This window comes from Vombatus ursinus, unplaced genomic scaffold, assembly GCF_900497805.2.
Source record: "Vombatus ursinus unplaced genomic scaffold, bare-nosed wombat genome assembly UNPS02001419.1, whole genome shotgun sequence".
Lineage (NCBI taxonomy): Eukaryota > Metazoa > Chordata > Mammalia > Diprotodontia > Vombatidae > Vombatus > Vombatus ursinus.
Window position 1 is genome coordinate 10,017,790 of NW_020941197.1, and position 9,366 is coordinate 10,027,155.

Here is a 9,366-nt window from a genome sequence, read left to right on the forward strand (position 1 = left end):
GATAAGATAAACCTCCAGGCTTCTCTAACCCTCTAATTGCACAGTGGTACTCTGTTTACTTGACTTTCACTTAAAAGGTAAATAGTCTTACCACTGGGAGAGGGAGAAGAAAGAGGTGGAAGAAGAGAGACACACTCTATCTCTACTTCTTCTGTCCCACATGTTTATGAAGAGGAATGTTGCTTTAAGTTACTGGAGTGGGGTGTAGGGAGGTACTCATGGTTTTTGTCTAGATAAAAGTAAAGGACATGTTTTGTTGTTGTTCAGTCATGTCTGACTCGTTGTGACCCCATTTTGGCAAAGACATTAGAGTGGTTTGCCATTTCCTTCTCCAGGTCATTTTACAGATGAAGAAACTGAGGCAAACAGGGTTAAGTGATTTGCCTGGGATAACACAGCTAGTGAGTTTCTAAGGCTAGATTTGAACTTAGGAAGATGAGTCTTCCTGATTCCAAGTCCAGTGCTCTATTCTCTAGGCCACCTAGCTGCCTGGAGGCAGTGTGGACTAGTATAAAAATTATGGGACGGAGAGTCAGGAGAGCTGGCTGTGTGACCTTGGATAAATTATTTAAACTCTTGTGTTGAAACTTTCTCACACATAAAACAAAGGTCTAGGACTAGATCGTAGAATTTGGAGGAAGAAGACACTTTGGGTATTGCCAAATTCAACTCACTAACTTCACAGATGAGGAAAATGAGGCCCGGAGAGGTCAAGTGACCTGCATAGTCACATATGATTATATAAGGGACTTCACCCTGTCACATAGGTAGCGAGTAGTAAAGCTAGGCTTCAAACTCAGGTTCTCTGACACCTGAGTCTAAATAATAGAGTCCACTGACTTTCAAAGTTATCTCAAAAGTCCCTCAGTGCTTCAAATTTGGCTCAGGGAGTATAACTGAGTTATCACACTAGGTTTTTTTATTCCTTAGGTTTTTTTTTCTATAGTCATATTAACCTCAGGATAAATAAACTAATGTAATATTTTAGTTAAGTTGTGTCTTTACTCATGAAGAAAAACAAATCTCCCAGAAAAATATAGCTAACTAAGACAAAAAAAGAAATGCTTTTGGGCTAAATTATCCAAATAATTGCCTCAGTTTCTCATTTCACTATTGTGCATTGGCTTAGGCTTAAAATGTTGGCCATTCTTTCTTATCATGCTCTTATTTCAGTTGCTCATGACAGGTGCTTTTCAGCTGAAAATTTCCTTCAGCAGGAAGGTGGAATGTTTCATTTGTAAAGTTTGAAGGAACAAAGAAATCCTTTTAGTCGTCTATAATTTACGATGACGAGGGGAAAATGTGCTATTGTATATAGTTAAAGGGCTGCTACGTTCTTTCTCCAATAATGCAGCAATGTATTAACTATGAAATTTCAGACGTGGTGCAGACTCCCTGAGGGTCTGGTACATGCTTTTGAGTGGTTTGAAAAATACTGGCTTGTAATTTGTGAAAAGCCCAATTCTTGTTTCTGTGCCTCTCTGCAGAATTGGTGCGTAGAATTACACAGGATGAAAAGTCAGCTTGTATTGACAATATTTGGAATTGCTTTTGAGTGGGAACAATAGAAAATGTTTTTAATTTCTAGGAAGCACAGCCAGGATCAGCTTGGAGGGATTGAAAGGGGAAATATATGGATGGAACTGTGTGATCTATAGATAGAACCAACCCTTTCTATGTATGTGGGAATCATCTCTTTTCCCTCCCACCCTGCTCAGGTGAATGATCTCCTTTTTACATGGGTCAAACAAAGCTTAGGCATAACTAACTATAAATCAGAGTTCTTTATTTTTTTAATGTCATGGATCACCTTTGACTGTCTGGTGAATCCTATGGATCCTTTCTCAGAATAATATTTTTAAATGTATGAAACAAAATGCATAGGAATTACAAAGGAAATCAATTACATTGAAATATAGCTATCAAAATATTAAAAAAAAACACAACAGGTTAAGACCTTCTGCTTTAGATCATAATGAAAATGACCCTTGAACAGCTCCCTACATTAACTAATAGTCACCTCTGCTACCATCATTCAAGGGTTAAAAGAGAATTTTCTTTTTTAGATAATTACTCAGGGACTACATACATCTTTGCATCTTGCTCATCATTAGTGAGTCTCATGTAACAAGACATGAAAATGAATGCAAACTCAACTCCCTAGTTAATGATGAACGATTTCATTACTTCAATGTGAGGACTTTCACAATATATACAAATTACAGATATAGTTGAAGAGTCCATGTTTGCCCTGGTTACTACACATATTAGCCTTCTTTTGGAGCCCCTTTTTGCTCTACCCGAGAGTCTATTTTTCAGGCCCCAGTCCTTGAGGAAAACAAGGTCCTTTTTGAATAATTTCCTAGAGGCAAGCATTGGGTTGAGGAAGAAGGTGTTGTCCTTGAAGTTCAGTGTTGCCTTAATATGTTTGCTCCATCTCTCCTGTATCCCATAGCCAGGATCTCTTGACCAAGCTTCTTTTTCATAGGCATGTTATCTAGAGCAGGTTCTCTAAGCTGGTATATCCCTCCTGCCCTTGAGGAGCCCACAGGTAATATTTGGAGCTTGAAAAGACCTCAGAGTTCACCCAGTACAATCTAATTTTGCAGATGAGAAAACCAAGGCATGGGCAGAGGGAAATGTCTTACCTAAGATCACACAGGTAGTAAGCAGCAGAGATGGGATTCAGACTTAGATTTTCAATTCTAAATCTGATGTTCTTTCCATTTACTAAGCTGTCCCATTCTTTCTTTGCCTCATCTACTTCTCTTATTTCTTTTTAAAGTCTATTTTTGACTGATTAAAAGTGTTAAAATTCTCAACACTCATACTTGAATCACACACGTAAGGTTTTTCTTATTTTTTTTTTTAAGACTAACACTACATCATGAAATACATGTATTTGGGTAAAGGTGCTATTCATCATGATGTGTAACACCGGCAAGGAGCCAAGAACTAATCTTTCGTGCACTCCTTGGAATACCTAAAAATAAACTCAGCTGTATATGTATACAGCTCAAGAGTCTTAGTGCTGTTTTAAGCTTTAATAGCTTAAGAACTGAACTAAGACTTTAGGGATATACTGTCTATGTCTGTATCTATAAATCATCTATAATTATGTCTATGTATCTTACCTATATCTACATTTGTCTCTATCTCTACATCTACACCTTTGTTTATCTATATCTGTCTTTATCTCTATCATCTATCTCTATCTACTTCTCTATTTCAGTCTCTATCTACACCTCTCTCTCTATATTCATGCATATACATATACATCTATATATAATATACATGCATATGTTCCAGACAAACTGGATAATGGGAGATAAAATACATAAATGACTAAACAAATATAAAATAATTTGAATGGGGAGAGAGCACTAAAAATGTGAAAATCAGGAAAGACTCCTCCTTTCCTAGAGGGAGCAGCTAAGTTGAATCCTGAAAGAAGCCAAGAATTCTAAGAAGTGGAGATAAGGAAAGAGTGCTTACCAGGAATGGGAGATAGCTTATGCAAAGACATGGAGGCAGGAGACATGGAATACTGAGCTCAGGGAACAGCAAATATATACTGTATACTCCTGTGGTCATAGATTTATAGCTGGAATGGGACAGAATATTAGACATAGAGTCAGCACAACTTGAGTCAAAACTTGACTCAAATATTTGCTACCTGTATGACCCTATAACAATCATTCAACCTCTCTGGGCCTCAGTTTCCTCACCTGTAAAATGAGGGGGCTGGCTTCAATTTCCTCTAACATCCCATTCCAGCTATAAATCTCTAACCAGATGAGCATATAGTTGGATAAATTTAAAATCTTTCTTGAGAACACAAGGAGGAAGCAGTCTCAGGAAAAGAAAAGTATTTTGGTCATATAATAATAAAAAAAGAGCTAGTTTTAGTTCTTTAATTGAGTATGGATCCCTAGTCTCATACTGAAGACCAAGTCAAGATTCTTGTTCTCTTGGCATCTTGGTAATTTTATATAGTTCCATCCAAATGCAACACAGCATAAGGGTAAATTTTGGAGGCTGTTAAAGAATTTGAAATATATGTCATTTAACCACATGGTTAGTAAAGTTTTTTTTTTAAAATTGCTGTCTACTTATGTCAAGAGAGGAAATGTTCATTCTGCATATGTCTTTGCATAGATGTTGTACATCTTTTCAATGCACTTCAACCATTTTTATGGGAGAAACCAGAGCAAGACAGCTTATCTGTCATTACTGGCTTTGTAATGGCCTGTGGCATTGCTTCTATTACCTTCTTTCCACTGGTTCTTATCCATGTTCTTTTGAAGTGCCCATCAGCATAGTATTCCAAGCTGTTATCATGTTAATTCCCAAACAGTTTCATCTGCTTCCCCTAGTGTATTTTTAAACCACCAGGAGGAAAGGCTATTTCCATAAAACAAAATTTGGTATACCTAAAGAAAGGTGAAGGAAAGAAAACAAGGCAGACCCTGCAATAAGGTAACAGAAAATAATTACAAATCTTTCCTAGTCTTCCTGCAGTGCTGATTAAACACTCGACAAACTGGGTATTTTTCTTTTTTGTATGCAAGTGTGAATTTAGTATTTTAGTTCTATTGCAATTAGGTACATCCCCTGACTTACAGAGCAGGTACCCCAGAGACCCCATGTTCAAGGTACTCTCTATGACCACATCCATTAAAACCGTAATTCATAAGCTCCCACAAATCACATTGCCAGGGAATGCAATTAGTTCAAAGCAGAGGAATGTGTTGAAATAGAATAGTAACAGAAGTAGTCATAAAACATGTCACTTCATAAACCTATGGCATTCCCTTCCCCCACATATACAACCATTAATGGGAAGAGTGGATGGCCATGTAATCCAGAAAGAAAGGTACCAATGAGAAGAAGATATGTAGTCTCTGCTAGAAGGGTACTCTCTACTCAATGCAGCTTTGCTGTGTGCTGGACATAGTCAATGTTGAAAGCTTCACTGGACACATAGCATCCAGTGAACTTTGCCAGGTATGGCTTTGCTGGGTGGTACATGACTAAGAAGCTTCTGCCCAAGCTTGGATCTTTTTCTAACAAGAAGAGTAGCCTCTGCTGTGCTCTTATATTTCAAAAGCCATAGGCCTTTAAGATACTTAGATAACTCTTTTAGATACTTGGCCACCCTTGATCCTATAACCAGAGAAACCTGTTCTGTTCACCCAGGAAACTTATTTGCAAAGCTCCTGTGAACCTCCACAGCAGTATCCAGGGATTCTCAACTATGACTGCCAAGCTCTTTAGAGTAAAAAGGAAAAAAAAAGGACATGTATAATTAATAGTAACCTTAAACTCATACCTATCTTACCCCTGGACTAAACTTCCTAGTCCAGGGGCTTGCATCTTTGTGTCAGCGACGTCATCCTTACTTAAGGTGAGGATTGCCCATTTCTACTGATTTTAATTCCTGAAGTCTAGACTACCCCAATCATTGTTTGTGTAAGGGCTAGTCATCCAATAACAATCAAATAACTTTGGGATTTGAGACTCCCCAGTTTTCTAACTCTAAACCTTTCGATTCTCTCATGTAGATGAGTAGGTGGGGAAAATACATAGAGGCAAAGCTAACTCTGTGTGTTCTACTTGCCTTGTTGCATTCCTTGCTTTTCATCTAAATAGGACCAGCCAAAGTTAAAGGACTAGCTCACCTTTAAAGGTCTAAATTCTAGAGGAAATATTTATTTTGCTGGAACTCAAATTTTTTTTAAAAAAAGCCTCAGATACTTTATGAAATACCATCAGGCTGTCCCATTAATTGTTTAAAGTTGTCTAAGTCGCCTTCCTTATTTATTTAAGATTAGAATGTAAACTCAGTGAGGACAGGCATGGTTCCTTTTGTTTTCGAAACCCTAATGCTTTGTTCTAGTGCCTTGCAAATAATAGGTGCTTAACAAATGTTTGCCAAATGTAATCAAAAGCTAGATAAATTAAGCTCAGTATTCTTTTCTTCTATAAACAAAGCAATAACTTTTTGCCACATGTAATTTTATTTTTCTTTCCTTTCTTTTTTAAGAAAAAGAAACTTATAGGCTTTGATTTAAACACATGCTTTTTATTGTTATTGTGTTGAGGTTTGGGGGGGCTGGGACCCCAAAATATTGACAGCAAGAGATGTGGGTCCTGCCCGAAAGAATTCAACCCAAGCCTTCTTTCAGCCAAAGACAAGGTTTATTAGAACATCTGTCATATCGGGCAGACTCTCAAGTGGGCCGGATTTGAAGAATCTGAGCATTTGGCTAGATTTTTAGAATCTGAGCACCTTAATGGAGACAAAAGAGACAATACAGAAAGACTGTGGGAGAGATCTAGGAGTGGCCAAGTAGTCTGTGGGGACTGTGAGGTAATAGAATACTAGGGATCTGGCCAAGGGAGAACGGAGTCTACATAGGATTAAGGGTGAGAAGTGGCCAGGGGCCATAGGGAGGTGAGACGATGAAGGACTAGGCTAGGTTAAGGGTAACAGAGAATTGGGAGATTGGGGGTAGCTCCAATGAAAGGCCAGTTGATGGGATTATAGCCTCAGGGGAATGCCAGAGATTTGGCCCTGTGGGAAAGTCCAGGGTTTTTCCTTTCTGGGGTCCAGATCTCAACCCCATCAATTGGAGTTTTGACAAATGAAGAGTTGAACAAAACAAAACACCAGAAACATACATATTCTAATCAGGATAGACTCCCCCTCCCCAACCACTTCCCCACAATACAGATTTAAGGCATTTCTGTTATAGATTAACAAAGATAAAACTGGAAATTAAAAAAAAAAGGAATTGAGTAAGGAAAGGTAAAAGTCAGAATGCTTTGATTTACCAGTATAAATAAACTCAAATTAACTATATTTCAGATTTCTCTTTCATTTAGGTAGTAAGTGTAGATTTTCTTTCAGCATAGCTTAACATTTTTGTAGAATAAGCAGGAAAGAATTGGTTGCATGTTGAAGGATAACAGATACTAAATAATGAATATACATAACATTAAAAACAAGTTTGTTATAAACACATTAAAAATGAAATCATCTCTGACAATTAATGCTTCCTCTAACCTGCCTGTCACAATGATGAATCAGCAATGACAAGAATGACTTGACAAGTATTTAAGGATAGTATTAGTATTTTGGTGGTTGAGGGTTTGAGGGTTGGTGAGAACAATGTGGAAAGCAGATTATAGGTTAATCTTCCTAGGGAAGATGACAAGTGAAGAAACGGTGGCCAAAAAAAGGAGTGTGCTGGTAAATGTCTAACAACCTTCTCTGTAGGAGGGGAAAAAAAAAGTACACAACACATACTTTTAAGTTCCTTCATGTTCTTAATTCTAGATAATCGACAAAACAATAAATCCAGTCCATATTTTTATCATTTGCTGGTTTTAGAGATGTAAATGTTCATTCTGAAAATTTAACAATCGACTTTCAGGAGGGAGCTCCAACAGACCCCGGGCCAAAATATATAATGCATTTCTTCTTTTTCAGATGAAACACCCACCAACAACTCACAGCTTGGTAAGTTAATCTAAATATTGTCAAAGTAAAAGACGGTTACATTGACTCTAATTCTAATCCAATTTCTACTATGTTAAGTTGCCTGATTATCAAGGATATTTCTGCTCTCAGTAAAAAGGGGACCTAGACCATAGGGATAGAATGTGAAACACGCTGTCACACATGACCGAGTTGTAGGCTTGTTGTACTTTTTTCTTATAGGGCATGGTTCTATTGATGGTTAGGAATCATATTGGAAAAGGATGATGGCATTTTAAAAAATCAGCCAAACCATTTTTAAAAAGAAAATAAACTCTATCTCCATTATATAGATGAGGATATTGAGTCTGAAAGAAGTGAAGTTCAGTGGTCAAAGGGCTAATAAATGCTGAAGCCAGAAACTAGAATACTGGTCATATAACTCTTAGACTAGTACTTTTGCTACCACATGGTGCTCAGACATATCAGCAGGAATTTGGAGAGGGTGATAATATGCCAGGCCTTTACATTTCTGCATTTCCTTGCTTCACAGGTTCCTCGAGTGAGCCTCCTTTCCAACTGAATGCCATCACCAGTGCACTGATATCGGGATTAGTCATTCTGGGAGTCATGAGCTTTTCCCTTCTCATATGTTCCCTGACCCTCCTGCATAGGAAGGGTTCTGATGGCTTGGTGTTGAATGGCATAAGAAATCCAGTTTTTGATTAACTGTAACAGTTTCTTCACATTTGGGGAGCTGCCTTCAATAATATGTGTGATTCCATTGTGTATGAAGCAATGTTCCATCAGCATAGAATGCCAGCTCTTTCTACTTGTAGTCTTACTAGACTTTATTGTGCAGCTGGTAATGATGATGGTAGTGAAAGAATTTAGGTTATATTGCTATTGTCATTCATGTTTGTGATCAGACCTCTTTGTTGCCCAGGGGTGTGTTAACTGGAAGTTTAAAAAAAAATCAGGACTTAAATGTGACAGAAATGCTGACTTTTTTTTTCTATGATAATATGAGAGTCTCTCTCTCTCTCTCCCCTCTTTTTCTCTCATTTTTTTTGGTGGATTATGGGGATAATGGACTGGCATTGAGTGTGGGAAGAGGTTGGGGAATCAGATGCATTCCTCCCTACTCTCCATCTGTCATTCCCACTCCATTTCCCCTAGCAAAAGCCCTGTGAGACAGTTCGAAATAGGGTCTTAAAGCTGAAGTTGCTTACAGCTTCTTCTGGCTTGGGGATTCCATTTTAATTAGATTGGCCAATCTGAAAACTTGATAGCTATTCACTTTAACCTCCTGTGCTTTGGGCTGATTTCCACAGCTGGCAACAGTTCATTTTCTAGGACTCTCCTGAGAGATGTATTGTGTAGCTTCTAGTGTCCATTTTCTACAGTGAGTAGTGAAAAAGAGTGGTAGCCTCCAAATTATACTAAGTGGTCCAGGGTTGCTATTTACTTACATAAGAATGAATGGGATCAATTTTATCCTTCTGGTTCTGGAGGGAGCCCCAACAGGACCAATTTTCTGAGATAAACAGCTCAATTGCTGTTGTTGCCTTGATCTCATTCTTCCTTCTCCATCCCCCCTCCTCAAATTAAATCAGAAAATGGAGAAGGAATTCTCCCCACCATGTAGCCCAAATGAGTACGATGTTTCTTGATGGATCTACTATGACATGTCTACCCCTACAAAGTAGATTGAATGTAACTTTCTAGGCCATTTTTTCCCCTGGGGTTTACACAGAAAATTTTCATCACCATGAGTATGGTGCCAGTCCACAACAGCCAACGTACATTTATTACAAAGGCAAAATAAGATACCTAGTTTACATTAAGTTTTCTTAGATCATATCCTTTGGATTCAATATTTC

The 9,366-nt window shown here is 37.9% G+C and overlaps 1 protein-coding gene across 1 annotated transcript in view; it reads left to right on the forward strand.

Moving 5' to 3' along the window:
- ZPLD1 (zona pellucida like domain containing 1) overlaps positions 1 to 8,212 on the forward strand; it is a 58,049-nt gene extending 49,837 nt beyond the window's left edge. Inside the window, exons 9-10 of the mRNA XM_027865906.1 lie at positions 7,496 to 7,525; positions 8,037 to 8,212. Of these exons, the coding sequence (XP_027721707.1) occupies positions 7,496 to 7,525; positions 8,037 to 8,212 (206 nt within the window). The remainder of the gene's footprint in view (positions 1 to 7,495; positions 7,526 to 8,036) is intronic.
- The last annotated feature ends 1,154 nt before the right edge of the window (positions 8,213 to 9,366 follow it).